The sequence below is a fragment of the Heloderma suspectum genome, chromosome 2 (assembly GCF_057233095.1).
Source record: "Heloderma suspectum isolate Gila_16-S chromosome 2, 16-S_ref, whole genome shotgun sequence".
Lineage (NCBI taxonomy): Eukaryota > Metazoa > Chordata > Lepidosauria > Squamata > Helodermatidae > Heloderma > Heloderma suspectum.
In genome coordinates this window covers 85,669,756-85,695,159 of record NC_139459.1, presented here as the reverse complement: position 1 = coordinate 85,695,159, position 25,404 = coordinate 85,669,756, and the positions used below count along the sequence as shown (strand labels likewise).

Here is a 25,404-nt window from a genome sequence, read left to right as displayed (position 1 = left end):
TTCTGGGATGGGTACTGGTCAGATGGAAAGTCCAGACCTCCTGAACTTTTTCCAGAGTAAAACTGGATGGTTCCAGTTACTCTAATACACCTTGGAGCTGGCAGTAATTGATGGTATGAATGTGTGCTTTATACTTAGGAGTAGAATCCTGAGCAGAAAACAGATCATGTGAACCCTTCCTGAGTCAAAGGCTGGACAATTCAACTGCCTTTTATAGTCATTGTTTTGGTAGAATGTGTCCTCTCTCCAAACAAACATATATTCTCCTATACATTTCTGCCCCATTTAGCCCTGAACACGTGAAACCTTTTCATAAAAATATCATATTTGAACCATTGACTAATTGTTCTGGCCGTCCTTCAGGCCAATCCGACAATATTATGCATGTACTTTCCAAATATGCTCAGCTTTATCTCCTCATCAACTATATGATACTACCCTCCAAGACTTTATACAAGCAAATTGTGTAAAGGATACAAAAGAATGTAAAAGATATTCAGACACATCTTGATAAGAGAAAGACAAACATTTCCAGCCAGTGTAAATTTCAAATAAAATTATGGCCAATACTGGATTATAGCCCCCAAAAAGGTTATCATGAAATATAAACTTGTGATTTATATTACAATCATAATTCAAAATCTTCTCCTCCAGAATATCATTGAAGTAAGCTTTCTGAGTTACAGTAGAATAAATTGGGTAAAACATAAAACTACAATAACATATGCCTGTTCTCTACTAAGAGCAGGTGCTCAGAAATGGTTGCCACACAAATGCTATTGCAACATTGTGCTGTATTGCTCTTCCAACATATTAAACCTGCATGCAGAAACAAAGCAAGACAATTTCGTCAAATAGAAACCAAAAATAGAAACCAAACAATGCTCTACTTGTTTGAGAAGATTTCCTCATGTTCCAAAAGTTTCTAATCCAACTGTAGTTTAGTAAAGGGATGAGGTGATTTTAGGCAGTATTTAATGGTTGTATTATCCATCTTTTGCATCAAAATCTTTAGATACCCCAAAAGTGAGTCTCAAGTAATACTTACTGAAAATTATGATTCGGGCTGTGTGTTGGACCTGTAAATATATAAACAAAATATAATTAGCAGCTTTAGCACTTGGAAAACAAGCGTACAATTTTTAACCACCATTTCTTCCTCAGTGTCAAACAAAAAGTGTATGTTTCATGCACCATCATTACATACTGTTGTTTTCAGAAGCACAGAGCAATGTCTTGTGTCTGCTGAAGTAAATATTTAAACAGATTTCTGTAAGTATGAGAAAACTTCTCTCACTCTTCAATGCGCAATGTTATCTTACTTCATAATGACCGGTCTCTTGCAAAATCCTATTAAAATGAATCCAACAGGGTTTTTAAAGATCCTTGCTGCAAACACAGATAAGATACTAAAGTCCTGTAATTTAATGAATTACTTAAACAAACAGCAGTATTATTCATTATAATAAAATAAGATATGTATAGAATGCACAAAATCCTTCAGGTTTAGTACCATTACATCAAAGACTTCAAAACTAGTCAGTTACCCATCATAAGACCCAGCATTTAGCTTATCACTTTGATCAAAACATACATACAGTGCTAGAGGTTGAGTGTACACATGGATTTTTCTTTTTATCTACATGAACTTCTCTATTAATTTGAATGGGAAGACCCAATTTGTATTGTGCTTTCCTTTGCAAATGTAGATAATTTCTGTCCATTGAAATGAAGCCTGCACATAGGGGAGCTCCATACTCACAGAGCTCTGGATCAAAGCATGCAATACATAGTGCTCCTAAACGAAAGATAACTGCATTGTTCATTGCTGAAGGTCACTTTGTAAATGTCTCATGAGCCAGATCATCACCGTATCACCATAATGTATGCCAAACTACTGTTGGCTAAAACATTAGATTTATTCTATACATATTCTTATTCTGAAAATTGTTCCCACCTGCGCCCTCCCTGCCACACACACACTCTAAACCAGCCTTGAAAAACACAGACTAAACCGGTCTTTCCAAGTGTACAACAAATAATGGAGGATATCTCCTTGCATATTTCTTTGTGATCATTTTGTTACTTCACCATCACATCACATATATATTTCTGTAATCAGGGTGGCTATAGAAATGAAAGGTGGAATTCTAAGGATTCTGACTGACAGCTGTCAACGTCCTTCAGAGAGGTCTTTCCTATCATCTGCTACCTGATCCTGTTAATGGGAGATGTCAGGGATTGAACCTGGAACCTTCTGCATGCACAATATGTGCTCTATCACTGAGTTACATCCCGTCCCCACCACATTTCCCCTTCCTCTTTGATGAAAGAGCATCAAAGACGCTTTTATGTCTGCATGTGGTCCATAGGCCTTATGCTACCCAGTCCTGTCCCAAAATGAGTTACACATCCTAGAAAGAACTATGTGCCTTGATTTTTTAGCAGGTAGTCAGCTTCCAGCTGCCACAGACATCATGTATGATCTTAGAAAGATTGGGGCCAAAGCTATGAATACCAGATGGAGAGCTGCTACCTATTCTTCTGGGCAGCGAGAACACAAAGAGTTCAAGCAGTACTGTGAAATGTAAAGTTTGCCTTTCTGTACCTTACACTAAAGCTCATTTCACATTTGTGCTGTTCTCTGAACTTCATATTTACAGACCATTCCATCTGTATCTACTTTCTTTTATTACTAGTAAATGGTATCAGGTTCAACCCAGACGTTTTGTGCTGAGGAGGAAGCCTCAGGCAATGCCTTTATTGATTTTCTTTCATGTTGCAATTTATTTTCGAAAAGGAAAAAGAAAAACACCAGTGAATTAATTTCTCATTTGGCGATTGTGAAAACTAGGAGCTAGTCTATAAAGCAATAAACCTAGTTATAAAAGCCACATTTTAAAAGAAAGTGACTCACCCAGTCTTACAAATAGAACTCCTGTTGCAGTTATTGTCTTCATCCCATTTGTGGCCACACATTGATAATAACCAGTGTCGGTGGTGTCAAGATCTTGGATTCTTAATCGTGAGCCATAGTCTGTTTTCCTTATGATGATCCTTTTTGGTTCTTGAACCACGGGTGCATCGTTTTTTAACCATTTGACATTAGGGGATGGATTTCCTGCTACTTTACAGTGGAGAATTGCTGTCTGGCCCTGGACTATGGTGATATTGTTGACTGGTTCCAAAAAGGTCAAAAAGTAACCTGAAAAGGTGAAGGTCAGGAGAGATCAAAGCTGAGCTGGGATAAGCAACTGCCTAAGGACATTTATTTATGAACAGCTTTAAGAAGAATTTCTGGTTTGTTTTTTATGAAACATACTTTGTGCAGATACATAATTCTCTGAGCAATGGACTGACAACAGTTTTGACCCTCAAGTAATTCTGTGCTTCTCTAGGAATTAGTTGTGTGCCAACATTTTCTTGAGATTTATTTTAATTTGATTTTTCACTTGATCAGAATTCCTCATGCCTCACTTTAATGGTTTATGACAATGTTGTGCTAATAGGAAATCTGGTTGTTGCAGCTTAAAATTATCAGGTTCAAAACATTCCTCAACAGAAAAATCTTGTTTACCTAGTTTATTCTGTTACTTGTTAAAAGCATCAAAGAAAGCAAGAAACAGTTAGATCCAAAGCATGGTACATTTTAAGTAGTCATATAGTTCTGCAATGGCCCAGGATCCCAAATGCCAAATAATTTCCAAATTAACATCAAATTAACCCCCCTCCCCCCAATGCAATTAGCCTGATGGTGTGCTAAAACCTTTGCCTTGCAGCCAGCTTTGTGACTAGTACATTAATTCCAGCTCTCCAAACTGTAGGTGAGAGTCACAGGCTCTCCAACAGCAGATGCAGTCCTTAATGCAACCAGAATTTATGGGTATGGTGACAACTGGCCTGTGTCTGCAGGAAAAACTTGCCTTATAAAATATGTAGTTGTACGCATAGGATAACTGCAACTGTTTAATTCAATTTTGTGGATTCTGCTTGTCTATATACCAGAGGAGGTCCTGGGTTTTGTCATCTTTTTTAGGGCAAGAAGTTCCTCCCACTCCTGGATCGCTATCACGTCTACATTTGTAATGCAGCAACAATAACTAATTATTCTCAAGTGTTTTTGTAGCAGTTATGAGATCTTCTATTTCAGATCTTGGCAAAGCTTGAGCCTGAATTGCAGGTAATATAACTTTGTTCTCCTGGAGTTTTGGCTTGCTTTTGCCTATTGTTATCTGCTCCTCTCCTTTTCTAAAATGTGGTCTGCTTTTTCTTTATCCTCCATTTGTACACATCTTGGATTATGCTGACTTGTTGGGCTGTTTCCTGGTGATGCATAAGCAGGCAAGAAGCAGGACTGTGACAAATGCACGCCACACATTTTTTTTTAAAAAAAAGGAAGGATTTTTAAAAACCAAAATCAAGCGGAAAAATAGGTATATATGCTTATGTAAATCACAGTGCAAGTAATAACGCACAAGAGCAAAAGGGAAACAAGTAAGTAAGGGACTAGCAACAGTTAGCTTCCCAGTTTTGTATTACGCTTAAGCTGTAGAAGGGAAGTTTAAGAGCAGCCCAGTCTGAACCATGTGCCAAACATTCCCATGGTATGCAATGCAGTTCAAAGGTGGAGAAATCTGCTTTATCCACTGAGTCTATGGTGGAATGAAGGCATTAGTCCTGTGCCAGACAGTTATGTTGAGTAAAGTCAGAAGTATCTGATTGCATAATGTTAAACCATATCAGTATAATTAGTCATAATATGCATCACCAATGAGAATAAACGACTGAAAATTCAGTCTTGCTCATGGTCAAATGCAGATGTGTTCTGCAAATGGAATTTTTTGTGCAGTGTACTTGATCTTCGGATGGACTATGGAGAGCCAAACTAAACATGAAGTTAAGTGCCCGAGAGCAAGTCGCAGCATTTTTTAAAAATGTAAATGCAAATGCAGCCACCCCACCACCACCACCTCCGAGCAGGACAGAGACCACAGCAGGTTAACCCATGCCCTCATGCCGTACTCCAGATGATCCCACTGCCCCACTGCTCACATCCCCAACGGAGCTGCTCTTAGCCCTGAGGTGGAACTCTCCATTTCCTCACCCCAGTCCTGCTCTGGCCTCCCTGTAGCGACTATTTACATTTTGTAAGTACACATTCATTGCTGTCATGCAATTAATGTCACATTCAGTTCTGCCCAAAGACACTGATGTAAGAGAAACCTTGCTGATGTCCACTGCATTTGAAACAAAGCCACAAAAGATTAATGGGCGATATACCAAGCATTTCAGAAGACGTATTTTCCGTCTGAATAACTGACTCCCAAAGCTAAAGCAACAGTTGTAATAGATGACATTTACAACTCCAATGACACTCTTAAGCTAAAACTAATTTATGAGGGCTTTACAAATATTTGCTATTATGTTTGCAATTGTAACAACCTACTAATAAATCTGGTTTGAGTTAGAAAAGTCTACTTTTACAGTATGATATATTGTTCAACAAGATATTATTTTAATAGATCCAAATGCCACACTTTTTTTTTTACAGAATAAGTGTAGAACAAGACAGGGTGCCACATACATATTTTTAATGCAAAGCACTCAAATCTAAGCACCGGTTTGTACTAACCCAAACCATTTCATCAGAGGGGAATTTGCATGGTATTTGTGGTGTACTGTATTCTATAAAAGGCAACTGTCCATTAACACTACAGACATTAAAGAAGCAAAAGTTTTTGAGGAATAGAACCGGTTAAATTGTTGCTCTGTTTTGGAAGGTCTACAATTATGGGTTACCTCAAATGGATGCCAAAAAACCAAGACTATTTAACAATGGCTGGCTGTCCTGTCACAGAGCTACTTCAGATTTTATAGATATTGACAAAGGCACTGGGTAGAATATTGAATTGCTTCTTTAAAACTGTAATTACTACAGTTAATACTAAAATTTGCAATAATATTAGTTAAATATTATTGAAAATTGTCTATACAGTTGTTTGGGGGTAAATCAGTTTGGGACAGAACTGAGCCTGGTAGCAAGAAATTTATGTATGCCGCCTGCCTTAGAATTGTATTACATCAGATCTCATTTTGATAATGAAATGTTATAGTTGCTTTCATTGGCTCGGATCTAAAGAGCAACTCTAGAAGTATCCCAGGGCTTGGATGAGCCCAATAGAACCTTGGTCTTGGTCTTTTCTCTATGTCAAGCATCACCCCCTTCCCCTGCTTTCTACATCACAAATTGCTTTTGAAACTTCCTTCAGTTTCAAGAGATTTGCCATGTGGCATAGGAGCAGGGCAGCCGTTTCTTTCTCCCTTGGGCATGTAAAACTAGTCATGCAGTTGTTGGATCCAAGCCATTAAATTAATCAGATGCTTGGATTCACTTTACAAGTCTCTGACCAAACTGAGTCCTAGGATAACATTCCACTTTTGTAGCACAGGAGAACATATCAAGATAGTCTTTGTAATAAAGGTTTAAACCTCTAATAGTTCACTCTTGTGCTTATTTCAAACCTAGCTGATATTTTTCAGGTGAACCCTCTTTATATTAGTATATGGCAACTGTCATATTATTATGGTCTCCCCTTACCCAGCAAGATTCCCAACAGTGGCTGAAAGCAAAAAGTCACATATGTTTGGTAAGTGTAAGGGCCAGCTTAGGCTAGTGGCAAAAGTTAAAGACCCCAAAAGGAGGAGGGAAGCATTGACACAACCAGTAATCGCACACTAATTGCACAAATTCTCAAATCATTCAAGGGTTTTCATTGGGTCGAGATATTCAGAGCAAAGTTGTTGCTGTTGCTGTTTTAAATGAACTGTATATTGCATGATGACGTTTTATCATGCTAGTTAAGACAAGACTGCATTCAAGTTACACAAATGTCTGTTGACTCTAGATAACATGCAATTCAGCGAGCCAAATGTAGTCCATCACCTGTGTATGCAGCTAAGGGGGCTCAATAGCCTGTCTGGGCCTGCAAAAGGGTGGGGGCCTAACGTGCTTAGATAGGTGGATTGCATTCAGTTTGGTGGGCCCATGTTTTTCAGGGCTCCTCTACAGACACTTCCAAAGTCTCAGTGTTCACAGGTCATTTCATGATTATATTTGCATGCTCTCTCATTACATGTAACAGTTCTCATCCTTCTTTATTCTCCTAAAACCTCTAATAGGTCAATTATATCTAGTCAGTGATTCTTCCAAGGCACCCCACATGAAACTTACTTTCACAGTCAGTTGCATTTGTCTTCAGTTTTTTGGTTTGTTGTTGTTGCTGCTATTAATAAAAACTTGACGCAGTATGCTGGTATGTACAGACTGTTTACATGTTTAATGACTTACTTAAGAGATAGTAGGAAATAAAACCCACTGAGTACCATAAACCACAGCAGGGACCCAAATGTGTACCTAATCTAGCTGTCCCAAATTCAACATGTGGATTGCATTTCAATAACAGTTCTTCAGTGGAAGCAAACAAATCTGCTAATAAAATACAGTAGCTCCAAAATAAGACCAACAGAACCAAAGTTAACACATAAATACTCATCTAAATTAAGAATATGCTCATACTTCATTACTTTAGCCATACTGCATATTACTCCATACAGAGTTCAGATGCCTGACAGGTTGATTCAGACAGTATGTGTTATGCTGCCAGAAAGCATGAACGCTGGTGTACAGCCAAGTCCAATTATTAGAATGTTCCACAGCACAACGTTCCAAATTGCAGTCTGTGCTAAGAAATAGCTTGTAATGAAAAAGGCCTAAGGTAATCAAAAGGTTGTTCTAAAGAACCGTGTTCTGAGATACACAAGAAAGCAGAATGCATGTTAATAGTAGTGTCAGGAACGTAAGGTTCAGTGATGCAACTCTCGGATATTTAAAGATAAGTACACAGACATTAGCATACCTTTCTAGTAAATTAAACTTAATTCACAGCAGAGTAAATTAAACACAATTTTAGAGTAGTGTTACTAGCTGGAAACATTTCTTCATTGATCACTTCATTCCTTCATGTCTAATGCTATTCAAGACATTTAGGTAGAATTCACTTCCAGAAAACAGAAATGGGACGTGGGGGTTTTCGCTAATGGGCTCATCAGTACAAAAAGCTGTATATAAAAGGATGTTCGACCTTACCCGGCTCATTTCTTGAAGGGTGGCTTGGGAAAATCACAGTGCTACCTCTGCATTAAATTGACCCAAAGGTCAGGAGGTTTGACAACTAATTTTAGGTGGATTGGTTGGGGAAGGAATACTTTTCTTGAACCACAAAACACAGCTGCTGCACTTTAACCAAAGATGCCAACTTTCTGGAGACCGTGAGGCTGGTCAATCGCAAACGCCATGGAAAAATCAGCAAAAGCAGGAAACCTTGATGGAATTTTGGCAAGGGAATCTGGAGTCACACTAGGGCTCCCTCTGTCTTACTGTCTTTTTGTAAAAAACATTCCTAGTTGCGTGAAAAGTAGTATCTTATGTCGGAGCTTAACTGGGACATTTTTAGGAGTGAAAGCAGTACTAAAACAGTACTGTGACACTCCCCCCTCCCATGCACTCTATACATACAAGAGGACTTAGGGAAAGGAGCTATGCTTTGCTTAACTTTGTGTCTTTTTAAAAGACAGAACCTTCCACTAGTCCTCTGCACAGAGGAAATGGGCAGAAAAAGCAACCATGGCAACAGCAAACACTGACTGACTAATAACCCAAGATGAATCTTGGGGACTTCTGGAGACATTGTATATCATTATTAAACCTTTTGCATTTGAAATGTAGGTCATAGTTTTATATAAGGAAACAATTTGCATGTTGATAATAAAATTAAAAAGTCATAAAAATAAAACCTTTAGCTGCCACATTTTGATAAAGCTAGTAGTAGAATAAGAAATTCTTATGATTACCTTTGTGTGTTGGAACTGGTCTGTCATGTCCATCCATTTGGCCTAAAGGATCATCAGAATCCGGTATCTCCAATTCACCTAAACAACAACAACAAAATACAAGCTATTTAACATTAATCTAGCTCAGATGTTCCATTTGCCTTTTTCCTCCCTTACAAATATGTTATTTTGACTTGCAGATTTGCGAAGCTACAAAAATTTATATTCAAACTTCCAGTGGGCTGGTCTGCATGATCGAACAGCCCACTGTGACTTCTTTAACCCCCAGTGGGCTGCGGCACATGCTGGCGCATGTGGGCAGCCATTATGAATATTCAAGCCATGGCCACAGCTTGTCGTGTCATCCGAACTTGGGAAGCGGGGTCTAAGGTTATGGGATGGTTGTTTAGTCCTTGTACAACTGCCGCCACCTGGGTTCAGATGACAAGAGAAGCCTTGGTCTGAATATTCAAAAAACACCTGGCATTCACCGCGACTCACCATAGTTTAAACAAGTAATGGCAGGCAGCAGTGATCATGTGAACCAGGTCATTGTCTCATTGGAGAATCAGAGCATAAGCTCTCTTTTTTTTACTAGTCACCCCATCCCACACAAGAGCAACTAAACTGAAATGGTAAAAGCTGAAGTGTGTTTTAAGAACTATTCCTTTTACAATTTACATTACCACCATGAAATAAGCATTTAATTTTCTTCAGATTATACTTTTGTACAGAGAGCACACACCTCATTCATTGTCTTTAAAGTACCCCCCACCCCCCGCTCCTGGGACATCCTTTGACTGATTTCCACCAATGCTATGGAAAATACATTAATAAAATTCAATCCTTAGTTTTGTAGAAATACACATAAGAACACAAGAAGTGATGTGCTGGATCAGAGCAAAGGCCTATCTAATTCACCATTCTGCTCCCACGGTGGCCAACCAGATACCTATGGCAAGCCCACACGCAGGCCTTGAGACCAATAGCACCCTCCCACTTATGTTCCCCAACAACTAGCACTGAGAGGCATATTGCAGGCAATATATAGCTGTCATGACTAGTAGGCACTGATAGCCTTATCATCCATGAATTTGCATAATCCCCCTTTAAAACTCTCCAAGATGGTGGCTAAGGTCCCACAGAGCTCAGTCAGTGTGATCACCTGGCTAGAAACCTGGAAGGTAATTTTACCAGTATCTCTGGATACTGCAGAGATGTTTAATGGATGACACTGCTTCATATGAAGGGAATCGGACAACAAGGCTTTTAAAATCTATGATTCTTTCATATGACACTTGCAAAACATTTTGATGACTAAAACTTGGTCTATACACACAGTAAGTAGCATGAGGGGAAAGAATGGACTGCCCCATTTTAGGCAGGGGAACACATCTTTTTAAATATTCTCCTAGGGTTACAACTCATTGCAAAATAGAAAACTGGCACATCAGCAAAGGAATAAGCTAGAACCTTTCTCCTCTATATAGTTTTGTATTTATACCTGTAGTTTGAAGTGGTACAGTCTCATTTTCCCACCTACTGCATGTAAATACTAATGGCTATTTACATGACTATTCTCCTAGGTCCGCAGATTACTCCTGCAATTTCTACTTGTAAAGTAGCACTCTTTCCTCGCCCATTTCCTTGCCTGTTAAAATCCTCTTTCCATCCCAGTAAGTCTGAAGTTTCCTTTGTCCTCACTTCCAAAAGGAAGGGGAGCCACATTGTCCTGGAGTCAGAACAAAAGTGATAGGCAGACACAAGTTTCATGGGGGGATGGGTTTCTCCTAGAAAAGGGCCTTGAAATGAGACGTTTTGAACTGAACCATCAAAAACATGTGTGCAATGGAACTGTTTGGTGCGCATATATACTTTGACTTGTAGAGAGCATGGGTATGGAAGAAATGCTTCCTTATGCCTTGTTTTCCCATCTTCACCGGTTTGGGAAGAAACCTTGCACCATGTTCAAAGTCAAAGAATAAAATACCAAGGGAAAACGTTTTGCAACTCCCCAGTTCTAAAATCTTTCTACAGCCTAACAGTGGATTGTAACCTCTTTGTACTTTTCATCACCAAGACCCCAAAACATTCTTGGGATGGAATGCATTTGGGATTGCACAAAGGTAAGCTCCAAGAGCTGCTTATGTCATGAGATCATAATCTGGATAGGGACGAAATGCACCTTTACTAGTTTTAGAAGCTACATTACACTTGTCATGAGCCTTATTATTTTACTCCTACTAAAGAAGGGAATGAGGAGAAGGAACAAGGAAAAATATCTTGTAGCTACTCCTACTACCCGTTATTTGAGCACTGGGCCATGCTAGAAGTTGCAGTGGAACATAGGGTGGGAACATGCAACAGAATTGATACGGTGTTCTTGAAAGCACACTGGCAAAAGGGTCCTTCAGTTGTACAGAATTTACTGGCCAGGCGAAAGTATCATTTAGAAAATGATCCTGGATACTTCTAATATCCGGGAACCATTACACTACACACCCAAACCATAACTCCTAAATATAATCTTCAGTTCGTTGGGTTTGTTTAAAAGAAAACCACACATACGCTAAATAATGAGACACTAAAATGTTTGTTGCTTAGAGAAAATTCAACTTCCTTCCATGTGTTTTCAAATTCTTTAGTTGTTTACTGAAATGCCTGAGACAGACAAACAAGGCAAGTCAATAGATGACTGGACCCCAGGGTGGGGGGCTGTTTCATTACCCAGCACCCACCCTGCTGCATTCCTAACTGATTTCTAAATCCCTCAAATCAAGATGGAAAGAGACAAAAGCATTTGCTCATTTAAAAATTCTTTAATAATAGCTTTGTGCAATTCTTTCTTGTGCTCGGTATGCTTGTTTCTGGCAAAAACATCTACCTCCAGATGTGCCATATCAGTGGATAATTACAAGCCACAGAAAGTACAAAACAGCAAAAATCTATATGAATAAGCTATGTTTAATTTGAAAGATCCTCTTTGCATTATGTAAATTATACATCCGAAACAGACATGTCATTTCAATTTTTTTCCTTTAAAATTTACATTTTTTTTAAAAAAGGTACTCTAATCTGGAAAATTCTCCATAAATAATTGTATCTTTTAAGTTTGGGCTAGACATTTTCTAAATTTGAATTCAATAAAACACCAGACTCCTCTACATGCCATGCGTCACAGCTTTATCACTCTACATGTCTCTACAAAATTGCCAATAAGCAATCTGGCTCAATGAAAACTGATTTCCTTTCATAATAACAGTGTCAACTTTTAAAGTTCTTAAAGAAGCTTCAGAAACTACCCAAGCACCCATTTCGTCCCATTGTTGGCTAGTACTCCTTTCACAAGCAGTGGTACAGCTAGGTAATTTTAGATCCTGGACTTCGTGATCTTGGGGAAGCGGGGTGGGGTGGGGGGAGAGAGACAGCTTTAGATGGCCATGTGTATTACTTCCATTGTGAAGCACGTAACTATTATTTCTCTTTTTTCTTTCCTTGCCATTCCATGATTCACAGCCAGTTCTACATTCCTGATACGTTAGAGCAAGAAACATAAACCTGTTTGCCAACCTTGATAGAAAAAGAAAGAAAAGCATGCGCCGTTTTGCATGCGAACTCATTTAAATCATAGCACTATCATGACAACAAGAATAAAAGGAAGTTTGCTTCTGCTGTCCTGATGCTAAATTCATTTACTTGGCAAAAAGCAGCATTTTGTTGTAGAAAAGGATAAAATATGTTTAAAGTAAACACTAATAAAATGAGCATCTATAACCATGTACGTGCCCAATCGGCTACCCCCTTAACTCTAAAGTGTTTAAAAATACAAACAAAGGAAATGGTGGCGAGCGGTGTTAGCCCTCATGGGCCCCGGCATGCCAGTTATGTGATTAGGAACTAAAGTGATTTAGAAATGGTTGTATGGAAGGAATAAGTTCTGGGTGAGATCAGCAGGGAAAGGAAGCTAAGTATCAGATTATTTTCAGTTTTGTATATAAGAACGTAAGAAGAGCCATGCTGGATCAGACCAAGGGTCCATCTAGTCCAGCATTCTGTTTACACAGTGGCCAACCAGAAACCCACATGCAGGACACAAGTGCAAGAGCACCCTCCCACCCATGTGCCCCAGCAACTGGTGTCTCCCCTTACCCTCCTTTTCTCCAAGCTAAACAATCCCAGCTGTTGTAACCTTCTCTCATAGGGAAGATGCTCCAGCCCCTTGATCATTTTAGTTGCCCCTTTCTGTACTTCTTCCAGCTCTACAATATCCATTTTTAGGTGTGGTGACCACAGCTTTACACAGTATTCCAAGTGTGGCTGCACCATAGATTTGTATAGGGGCAGTATGATCTGGCAGTTTTAGTCTCAATTCCTCTTCTAATTATGCCTAACATGGAGTTTGCCTTTTCTTTTCTTCTTTACAGCAGCCACACACTAGGCTGACATTTTCATTGAGCTGTCTACCACAACCCCAAGATCTCTTTCTTGGTTGGTCATGGCTAGTTCAGGTCCCATCAGGTTATACTTGAAGTTAGGATTTTTTTTGCTCCAATGTGCATGACTTTACACATGCTGACACTGAACTGCATATAGTTGCATAGCAGCCCACTGCTAAGTAAAGTCTGTTTCTTATAATTCAGACTCTGTGGTTGATTTTACCATCTTACAACTACCACAGTTCCCAGCTGGCCTAGGCGCTGATACCGGGTCTGCCACTGCCCCATCACCTGCTGCTCTCTCAATGGTTCTTTGGATGCTCCCTGCACTGTGGGACCCTGGGTTTCAGCCCTGGGGTCTAGCCCGAGTTATACCACTCTTCACAAGGTTTTTCAAACAAACAGTCCTAGGCTGCAATCCCATATACACTTACCTGGGAGTAAGCCCAATTGAGCTCAATGGGGCTTACTTCTGAGTAGACATGTATAGGATTACTCTGTTAACTGATTTTCTTCTGCCAGAGGTGAATCATTGCAACTCGTACACCCCAGCTTACAACTGATACATTTCCATGTAGGGAATTATCCCCAACCAAAGCCTTGCTAAGATCCAACATTCCACATTTTCAACTCCCCATAACAAGAAGTAATCAACACTGCTACCACAACCATGGAACTGTGCAGTTTCCTGATTTAGTGTATGCAAAAACAGTGCCCAGTAGTCTACCAGTCAAAAGTTCTTTGGTCATGAAATCTTACATTTGTGATACAGAAGAAAAGCAAATAGTTTAATACTGGCCCATATGAAGACAAACAGTATCAGATTTTCCTCTCTTCGGAGGAAATATGTAATAGAGTAGAATATATAAATATTAATTATATCCAGAGTCCTGGACATGGTTTGGTTTATCATTATATTGGCTGAATAAGCCAAGATATGTATACCCCTGTTGCCTATACATACAGCCCTTCTCCCCTCCCTTTGCAGCACACAGCAATTAGATATGGAAGTCTCCAACTAAACAACAACTAAAATTTCATCCAAACTGGGAAACTACAGTATCAGATTCAGAATAAGCCAGAACCTAAAACCACAGCTCGAGATACAATCATCCAAACATGGCCTTGGTCACTGACATTCAGGGCCGAATCTCTCAGGGCTTACGCCTCCACCAATTCCCTTCTGCAGCCAGGGGATTCCATTATGCAAGTCGGACCCATTTTTACACAAGGGAAAATTAGCGCTTCCTAGGGAAAGCCCAGAAATTAATGGAAACTCCCATTTCTGGAAGGAGGCAGGTCAGCGCTCTCTTATGTGTACTGCCCAATGACTTCCAAATTGGGATGTACACACAAACAGAATTGAATGAACAATGTCATCTCACAAGTCCAATAAATTATGGCAAAAGGCCCAAAGCTCCTCCTTGCTGAAGTTATTCCTGCAGCCAAACACAAACATGACCACTGCTCATTCTTATAGACACATATCCAACTCATACAGGTTCATTCTTCCCAACACATTTAAATTTCAGGTTGGTATTTTAAAGCATGTGAATGAGTTATATAATCTCTCTTACCAATATATGAAGCAAAGCCATGATACTCCATTTTCAAATAATTACGAATGCTATCAATTGACTGATATGCTACCATGAAAAATATATATTCATACTGTCCAGCTGCACAAATGACCACAGCTACTGTGGAACCTGATAACCAGCAGCTCAATAACCTTTGAAAATCTGACACAAAACAAGGATTCCTCAGACCTAAATGATCAATATAATAAACGCACAAAGGACCCCAAACACAACCTGCTGATAATTTCCTTTTCAGACCCTTATCTGAAAGAGAGTATTGTGGGATAACATCGCTCTCCCTCTTCATTGGCTGATTTATACACTGGTCATAAAAATCTACACACAGACAGGTATGTGCAGTGAACTAATGACCTTTGGGTGCTAAGCAGTTAAACTGAACTGATAGCCAAATTTGATATGGCAGGTATGTTTCATCACTACAGCCTCCAGACTGAGTTAGGGTAAAGCTTGCCTTGTTCCTCTCTGTGACCTGCTGGTAAAAGGAGCCTCTATGCTTCATTCAGGTTCGAAACATTTCTAAGTAATAGCTGCCTGTTATATTCCCCAAACCCAACATTTCTTCCTTTCTTGCTCCCAGAATTCCTAGGGGCAGTCCAGGTCTAACCTGTAACCATCACATGACCTGCACAACCTAATTTGAATGTCTGCACACCCCCACTTCAACTTGGGACTCTGAACATGCAGACATGGTGACTTCACCATCCAGTCAATTTTTTCTCTCCCCTATTTCCCCCCACCCCAAGCCCGCTTTTAAAAAAAAACATCTTGCCACATGAAGGAATCCAAAGATCTCGAAAGCTTGCACTTCGGGGGGAATCTTTGGTTAGCCTAATAAAGGTATTACACTAATATGGAATTTCATATTTTTCTTGTATGGAGAAGAAACTTCAATGGTTCCTGCAACAGGCACCTTGGAGGAGGGGGGCATTGCCAATAATATTCTTACTGCTGGCATGTAGGGTTGGAACTAAACCAGACGACTGTGGTCAGAATACCTTTATGCCTGATCCATCCCATTCATGCAGTCTTTCTGCCATACCACCTCTTTTCACATTTCTATCTTTTCATTTCATCCATTTATATTCTGCTTTTCTGGACCAACCTTGAAGCGCCTTAAAATATTAAAACCACAAACAAAAACAATAAATAGTAAAATCTGCAACCCCCCACCCAACTATTAGATACAAATCCAATGGCAGAGTAGTCACTCAAACAATTACAGTGGCAATAACACAGCAAAGGAGCCCCCAAATCTAGGAAGTGGCATACTGATGCAGCTTCTCGAAAGGACTTTTAAGGTCACATCATCACTTTGGGCAATGATACCAACAGCTTAAGAGCAGGTGTTCCCAGCTTGGGTGCCTAATTTTTGCTTTTCAAAGAAAATCCTGCAGCTGGTTAGGGCAAGGGAGGATAGCACAGGGCAGGTCCATTTAAGGAAGCTGGTTTGAAAACGTTCCCCACTGCTACTGCTACCACATTGCCATACTGATGCTCAAGTACTATGCGTTCTCACATACAGCTTTCTGTGAAATGGTGTGCTGGGAGTGAATTCAAACAACCTGATGCCTGGGCACGCATGATTTGGCTACACAGCCTCTACTTATTTTACATGTCCTATTTGTTCCATTCACAGTATTGGTGATTCACCTTAATCAACTAAACAATTTGTAGTTAAACACAGACAGCCAACTCCCTATAAATTTGCCTGGACATATAGTGAAATGACAAGTTGTACCTATTACAATCTAATTTGGTTATCAGAGCAGATTGGCACTTATCCAATACTAGTCTTACGTAGATTCACTGAAATAAATGCGACTCATTTCAGTGGGTCTACTCTACATTGGACTAACATTGGATATTGCCCCTGATTGACAAGAGTCTGAATGAGTTGCAAACACAAAGGGTAGAATCCACCTAAAGTATTACTTAGAGTAGACTCATTGAAATGAATGGGATTAAGTTACCAAGCCCAGCCTGGTATCCTGATTTTATATACAATGGGACTAATTTCTCTGTAAACATGCATGGATGGCACTGCTAGTGTTGGAAATTAGTAGGGAAAGTGATCGAAAATTGAACAGCAAGGAACAGTGCATTATTATTAATATTTTATAAGGTCTAGATTATATCAAAATATATTTTAGCATTATGCAATAATATCAATTTATGAAGAACTGGTTATCTCATATTGAAAAAGGACAACACAGAGCCGGAGATGGTATGTAAAAGGGCAATTAAAATGTTAAGGGTTGTTTAAGGGTAAAGCATCTTTCATACAAAGAAAAACGCAAAAGATTGGAGCATTTTAATTCAGAAGACAAACAATTCAGGAGCGATATCACAGAGCCCTAGGAACAGAAAATTCTCATATACTACAATGCACAGTCTTTTCGATGCCAGGTAAAGACCTTTTTATTTTCTCAGGCTTTTCAGCCCTTCAGTTATAAATTTTGGTAGATCTTTGCACTGCTGCTGGCTTTTATTTTGGTTGCTACATAGGTTTTATTCTGTTTTAAACTTGGGGTTTTATGTTATATTTTACTATATAATTGTATTTTATGGCTTTCAGCTTTGTCTTGTAAACAGCCCAGAAAGCTTCAGCTAATGGGCAGTCTAGAAATGAAATAAATAAATAAATAAATATCCCCCAATAAATCTGATGGCCGCTCCCCTACAGGCAAGCTATGTGCTTCACTCGTTATTTATAGATCGTACCACAGAAGGCTGCAGGGTGGGGTTGGGAATCGAATCTTTGAACACTCCTTTATGAAAACACACACACAATCTTTTTACTTTATAGCTTTATTTCATGTTCAAAACTAGATTGTAGGGAGATGGTTCTAGCCGTTTACTTTCTTTGTTGCTGCTGCTGCTGTTTTGGGGCATATGCATCAGTATAGCAACTCATCTTCATTCTCACTAGGACTACTTGTGGCCTAACCTGGCACTATCATGAAGTTCTCAGATTTTGGGCTGTCCAGAGTGTGAACTCCCTAGCATACTTTTATCATCAGTAAAATGGAGAAACAGCAGTACCTGCCATCACAATACCCGGGAAACATGGGCCCATATTTTTGCTCACCATGGCACATGTGCCATCTGCCCCCTCCCAAAAAACCTTGGAACTGCAGGGTGGGGCAGGCATATTCCTGCATTTGTGTGGCAAATCTCCCCTGACTCCTCAGTTTGAGAAGAAGATTGGGGGCTGTTTGGCTGCTGCACTGCTGCAGCTTCCAGGGCACCCTGCCAGCACAGGACAAAACCAAAAAGCCTCCACCACCCTCTTCACCTCTGAAGCTGGAATGGGTGGCAAGGGGATTGTTCACTGCTGCATTGCCGGGATCCTGGAGCGTGTTGCTAGTGCAGAGCCAAACTGGCAAGCCTGCGTCACCCTCTCCAGCTTCGAACATGGAGCAAGGAGGGAGACAGGATTGTCTCTGACCTTGTCCAGAGGTGCAAGATCCTGCCTACCACAATGTTTGGCTTGGCTACCAAGGTCAGGCAAAAATTGTGGGCCCTGACTTGGAGAGGATCCTATATATGCTTACAGGTATCATGGTATAATCGCCAACACAAAAAACAAATGAGTGGGTAACCACAAGCATCTGAAAACATCAATGGAAATATAATTCAGTGTGTACATGCAATCTCTAAATAGGAAATACATCATTTTACAGTAGACTCCATAATGTGGACATACAAAGTTCCGATGACAATTAAAAAAACAGTGATTCAAGAAGACATATTTTAGGTGGGTATGCTTCTGTTCTGCATAATAATTTTCAAACAGTTCTTTCAAATCACACTCATTAATAGCAGCAGGAGCAATTAATGTCCATTTCTCGATACTATTAATGTCCACTTCTCGAAAGATTATGCAAGGCTAATGAGTGGTAACAGGAATAATATCCCTCTCTCAGAAGACTGTTCAAATTGCCAGCAAAACATGATCTCATGAGATTTATAAAGTGAAAATAAAAGTTGCTGGGACGATATTAACTTTAGGGTTGACTTCATTTATTATCTGATATTATACATGTACATTTAGGTTATTTCCTTAAAGTATTGCTCCAGGAGTATATACGGGCAGAAAAAATGAGAGAGGGGAGAAAATGAAGAAACGATGCAACCCAACTGTGTCTCAACAAAGATGGGTGTCCAGATGCAAATACTCGAAAACAGCGATAGTGTTGGACAAACGGAAGAGACTCTAACCCTTCTGAACAGGGTACACAAACGGGAGTCAGGGCATAGAGCCATCCATACTAGCCCTGCCCCCATGTCCAGCTCAACCCCCTGAGTCCTCAACCGCCCCATGTTGAGCAGAGAGCTCTGAAGTGGGACTCTACTTGCTGCACAATCATGGACCCTGCTTTATCAGGGACCCTGATCTCATTCAAGCAGACATTAGCCCCTCCTCAGACTTTCCATCAGGGCCAGAGGGGCCAGGCAGGCATGAGTATGCAGGGGGCAGGGTCAGTGCCCGCAGCTCCAAGCCCTTCACTCATGTTTGCATACCCGCCTCAACATGGCTTCCATTTCAGTTTACCTCCCAAAAGATTATTCATTCACAGCATTAGAAATGATTGTGCCACAAGTGTACGTGTGGAACACATGATAAAAATGAACTTGTCTTTCAAATTAATGTGATCCGACTCTCTATTATTTCCTGGGCTGTACTCTCGTTGGCCTACTGTCGGTTACCAACGTCTATAGCCCCTCAAACAAAAGAGCCACTGTAGGTTTTTAATTCAGCTGCCAATCTAATTACTTTGGCTGCGAAAGGCAAGCTGCTTAGGTTGCTGAATCATAGCCTTTCACGGGAATTCTCCCTCCCCACCCCCAACATCTGCAGCTCCTGGCAACAGACATCAAAACGGCAAAGGGTGTTGAAATGCCTACAAAGAGGCCGTTACTGCTACAGTTAGCACATCCCTTTCATAGTGATGCAAAGATAGGACCTCCACTGTCTCAGCTACTTACCGTTCCTGTTTGAAATAAAAACAGCGGGGCCAAATGGGCAAGTCTGAAGACTTCCTGTTTAAACTATAGGATAAACATATACATGTACAGGCATTTTGCTTCCTTAAATAAGCAAAGCTAATGATTTCAATGCCAATGTATTTTTGAATCATCACCGGGGAGAGGCAGGGGGGGACTGTTACATTCTTCTCATGCTGAATTCGGAGTCAACGCAATTCTGCAGCACGAAGATCATGAAGACTGGCATCAGATGACGTCACCTAGACTTGGCTGACAATGTGAACCGGTGCAGGAATTTTGAACCTAAGCAATGTCAACTTTTTAAAGTCAACTTTGCTAGCCATTCCGTCCTCTAAAAAATGTCTGGCCACATACAGTTGTAGCTCCATTAGGGCATTCTGCTTACCAGTGAGCTCAACACATGAGCAGGGCCACACCAAGCAGACGTGCTCCCACTGTCACTTGCATTACGTAGACCCTCCCCCCGATGCCCGCAAGGACCACGTGAACATCTGCAGGGAGAGGGGCTTTGCCCATGCACCTGCACACATGCAAAGGCTTCCACGTGACCTGGAACACTGACAGCACAGGGTTCTAGGTCCCATGGAACCCATTGAAGGCCCTCTCCCTTTGCACTGCACATGTGGACACCAAGAGGAGGAGTTATTCTGTGTGTGCAGTGTCATGGGCAACACTATTTGACGTCGCCCCACTCTAAGTACAACACCCAAATAGGGCTTTTGACAAAAAAAGCCATTTTGCGAACATCCTATTCCTGTCTACTCAGAAGTCAGTCCACTGATTTCAATCTCGCTTTCTCCCAGGTACGTGCGATTGCAGCCTCAACGACCAGGGTATGTTACATTTACTATTTCATATTGTTGATTGTTTAAAATCGTTTTAGATATATGTGTGCCTCTCTGTTTGTGCTCTCTGTTTATATGTTTGTATGTAAATGGTTTGTATAATGTATTTTTAAGGTTTTAATCTTTGTAAACTGCTCAGAGAGCTTCAGCTATTGGGTGGCATACAAATGTAAGAAATGAAAATGAATGACTGCATGCATGTTCTCCTTGACTATTCATAAGTAGCCCTAAGACTCTAAGCCTTAGAAGCATGATGTCTAAGCCTTCTTTCCCTGGTCTTGAACAGAATGTAAGGGAAGTCATTTTTATGTTATTTTCTCGTAATGTGCCCAAACCTTCTCCCACACTTTTTTCAACCATACTCATTCAGTTTGATAGAAAAGAAATCGCTTTCGAAAAGAAATTCAAAGGAGGAGAAATTTCAGAGAAATTCTCATGAGCTAGGTTTGGGGTTCTTGTGCTTACCTTACTTGTGAGGTGGCTGAGGAAAGTGCATGAGTGTCCTATCTGTCATTGTACAGTAATCTCTGTGGCAGCCTGCAGCCTCCTCGGCTTCCCGCACTTCAGTTAAAGCCATCATGAGGAGGACATCATGAGGTCATGCCTCCCATGGGGCTTTTTCAGTTCAGGAAGTGCAGGTGGCCTGGGAGGCTGCAGAGCAATGGAAAGATGTGCATTAGAAAGAGAAAACACACACAGCGCCCTTGGCCATCTCGTAGTGATTAGGGAAGCTCAAAAATACCACCAAAAGAAATTCAAAATTCTGCCTCAGAAAAGTGGAAGCCTTATCACAGTTGATGCTGTTGCCACCTATAGAAGGAGTGCAATAAACCAAAAACCCTTAGGAAAAAAGAAAGCCCCTGTGCTACAACCCCTGCCAATAGTGAGCCCTATCTGTGACAAACTGTCAGGGAAATTCTCCTCCCCTAGGAGAAATTCGGTGAAATTGTCCCCCCAATTTCTCTGCCCACAAATAGGCTGGAGAAGAGGCCCTTTGCACACAGCTCTGTTATTTTCTATCGAGGGCTGTGGAACTCCCTCCCAAGGGAGGCTGACTTGCTCCCTCTCTGCTATCCTTCTGCTGGCAGGCCTTTGGCATGTAAGTAGGTCTGTTGAGTTGGATGCTGTTTTTATTCTGTTATTGTTTTTTGTTTTAAATTGTGTCTCAATGCATTTGTTTTATTTATGATTATAAGCCTCCTCGAGTGCCATTTTCCTCTGTAGAAAGGTGAGGTACAAATCAAGTAAATCAACCAATCAATGTTTAGGACCATCTTGTAGAGGTAAGAAGACACCAGGGCATATGCGTAACATCAACAAACATAATTTTCAAGTTGGAAATGAACAAATTGGAGCCAACCTTTGTGAAGCGATTTGGGCACCGTCCGGATTTTTACAGATTCCACGGTGCGTGAAGTGCTGTATTCCTCCGCCTTTGCGGGGTAAAGGGGAACTGAAGCTGCGTTAGTTGGGCTGGGCTGGGCAAGTCCCACCGCACGTAGAAACGAGCGTCAGCCATTGCGCAGGTGCGGGGCAGCGGATGAGCGGAGGCTTGCTCCTCCTCCCTCGCGAGTTCAATGAAGTGCAACGGAGGACTTGCTTACGAGTAGACATTCATGACAAACCCCACATGCGCGCACACACACATTTATGAGGCGGGCAGACAAGCAGGCAGCTGCCGCCACCCAGAGACTGAGAAGAATGAGTGGAGTGCAAGAGGCGCCAAGAGCAGAGAGAAGGGAGAGCATGTCTTTGATGTATATTAACTGCCCGATCAGCAGGCTTCCCCCAAACACACACACACAGGCTTAATGAAGTGCTTCTGATAACATGTTCATGAAAAGCATCTGCCCTGGCATCCACCCTTTCTTAGCTGCGCAGCTTCGAATCAACAGGTGTTCACAGTTTCCTAGGTGTGCTCCTCCGTAGCTGCACAATTTGGGAACAGCAGGGCTGGCTCCCCTCCCCTCCCCTCCCCATTCCCAAGCTCAATGACTATTTAAAGTGAGAGGCAGCAACTGAGCCACATTCGCGAGAGCGCAGTTTCAAAGCAGCAGGGCTGCTCCTGTACTCGGCAAAGTGGAACTGAAGGCAACGAGTTACTTCCAGGTAGACATGTTTATCCCTCTGCTCTCCCCACGCCACGCCCCACACAACTTTCTCTTCCGCCAGTCAGCGCCACTTCCACCAGCCCATGCCACAGCCAGCTGAGGTCACACGGACTCCTGAACAGCACTAAAGCTGCTGTGATGGGAAAATCAGACACAAAATGAGTTTGAAAAAAAACCCACCAAATTTAGGGCAAGAAATGCCAGGCTAGCTACCGAGAGCAGCGTGCGTCATCTGACACTATTGATTTGGGAGTGGAGTAAAACTGGAGTAAAAGCCCCATGTAGATAGGGCCTTGGGCAGTAAACCTTTGATCAGCTTTGGGACAAGAGAGTAGAAGTTTCTGCAGCAGAAAGAACGTAATTTTCTTAAAGCAACTCGGCTGACATTCAATTAGAAATCCCCGACAAATAAAGGAAAATTTGGGCAGCCTTCCTAGAATTTGTAAAAGTGCATTCAGCCAGGACAAGCACCAAGGAGCCTTGCGGCTTCATGTTCCTTTCACCTCTTGTACTTGGCGTGGCCCTGCTCATGTGTTGAGCTTGCATGTAAGTGTAATGGACAAATAGAGCACTAGAAAGAAATTAATAAGCTCTGATTCTGGTTTTCAGGAAACCATAATTTGCCATTTTGTCTGAATAGGTGGACTATGGTTTGGACTTTCCAGGAAACTAGGATCAAAAACCAGGGTTTGATCCTGGTTTGCAGACAAACACCAAATCATAGTTTGCCTGTTTGCAGAAAATCATAGTTTTATCAAATAGGGATTGAACATTACTAACCTCAGCTTGCAAGAGTGCAACCCCCAAAACTCATTTTTGTAATACCAAACCATGGTTTGGTACTGCATTTGACAGCTGTTAAGGCTCAGTTGAGGCATAACAGTTTTGTGCTTGAGCCTTCTCCCCTCACATGCTCTTGTTCAATGAATTGTTTCTCTTTGGTGCAAACCATTGTTTGCAGTAACATTTGAACCAGCAAACAATGTTTTGCCCTAGCTAGTTGCAACTTGAAACTATTTTCCAATCCTAGTTTTGAGGGCAAGTGCAAGTCATACATAGTTTGCCAATTTGGATATAACGGCAAACTATGCTTTGTGCTAACGGAGAAGCAGCTAATTTAATTTGGAGTGCACAAGGGAAGGTGGTAGCATGCAAACATGCATCCGCTTTGGATGAAGCCCAAACACTGAACCAAAGCGGTATTCAGACCTCCTCCAAGCCAAGTGGGTCTTGTCCAAAGTGGTCTAAAGCAAAGTAGGCTGCCCCCAAAGCTTCAGACCCACTTCAGAGGGGAGCTGTTTTGGTTGTCAATTTATACATTTCTGAACCTCCCTGAAGCTTTCCATAAAAGGGAATTGCCAAACAGTAGGAAGGGGGGGTGAGGGGGGGTGTAGTTTTGTAACTGACAGCTAGAGTTTCCAACCAGGGAATGAGTTTAGTGGGGCTCACCAATCACAGTGATTTGGGGAGGGGCACTGAAGTAACATTTCACAAGTTGTTCCAGTGTTTTCAATATTCTTTTGTAAGTTGACTCTTCCGAGAAGCAGCATCAGTAAGGAGTTGTGGAGTTGTTGGTGGTTGTGTTTTGCTTGTGTGACCTTATTCCAATCCTTATATCAATCCTTTCCTAAAACCTAGTCCCTTGCATACTAATTCTTATTTACTCTTGCTGGTTTTTGTTTGTGTCTGTCTTGTGTGTTCGTTCTTGAGTGAGTCACTTCTATCCACCTGCCCATCCCATTTGGGTCCCAGGGGCCTTTGATTTAAATGCAGTGTTAAATAATTGTAGTTCTGTATATCTCAGTGTAGTGTCTGACTGCATCTGGGTTTTTGGGGGGCGGGGGGAGGTGTTGTGTGAATGTTATATTCACACTCAGTGCTGCAGTGTGCACAAGCACCATATTAGTGTAAACTTCCAGAGTTTAATAAAGTGCCATCCACTCCATCAAGGATGAAGCAGGAGCATGACAAAGATCCTGTTGCCCCAAGGTTGTTTCTTGAGAGGAGAGGTAGATTCCTGTTCCCACTCATCCAAAGAATCAACTTTAAAGGCACCTGGCACAAATTCCCCTATACCGATCTATCTGACATTTGGCAACTTTCACCTACCCCATGCCTGCCAATTTCATCTGATTCTGCCAAAGACAGGAAAAAAAACTATCCCCATTTGTGGCTTTCCCCATGCATGGTAGTTGATGGAGAGATATCTGAAGAGAGCCTCCAGCCCAGACCCAAAGCAAAGCAAGGTTTCTCTAAAGCAGTCCAAAGCAAAGTGCCATCTTTTCCAAAGTGGATTCTAAAGCAATCTTTTTAATGGGCACAACCTAATACACACACTCAACAGTAAAAGCACCCACACAACTTCCCTTGGAGATGGGATCCGTAGAGTGGCCATGTCAGCAGCGTCACCTCTCCCACTGTCCCTTGCTACATTGAGAAGAGGGTGTATGCCTGCACGTGCTCTCTCTGTCCATTTCCTTCCCTTCTTCTGGCTTCAGCACTTCATATTCTT

The 25,404-nt window shown here is 41.2% G+C and overlaps 1 protein-coding gene across 1 annotated transcript in view; it reads right to left on the bottom strand.

The window, feature by feature from the left end:
- Positions 1–25,404, bottom strand: part of ROR2 (ROR family WNT receptor 2) — a 178,148-nt gene that overhangs the window by 39,698 nt on the left and 113,046 nt on the right. The window contains exons 2-4 of the mRNA XM_084834028.1: positions 8,911–8,988; positions 2,918–3,205; positions 1,049–1,079 (exon numbers count right to left, since the gene is read on the bottom strand). Of these exons, the coding sequence (XP_084690154.1) occupies positions 1,049–1,079; positions 2,918–3,205; positions 8,911–8,988 (397 nt within the window). The remainder of the gene's footprint in view (positions 1–1,048; positions 1,080–2,917; positions 3,206–8,910; positions 8,989–25,404) is intronic.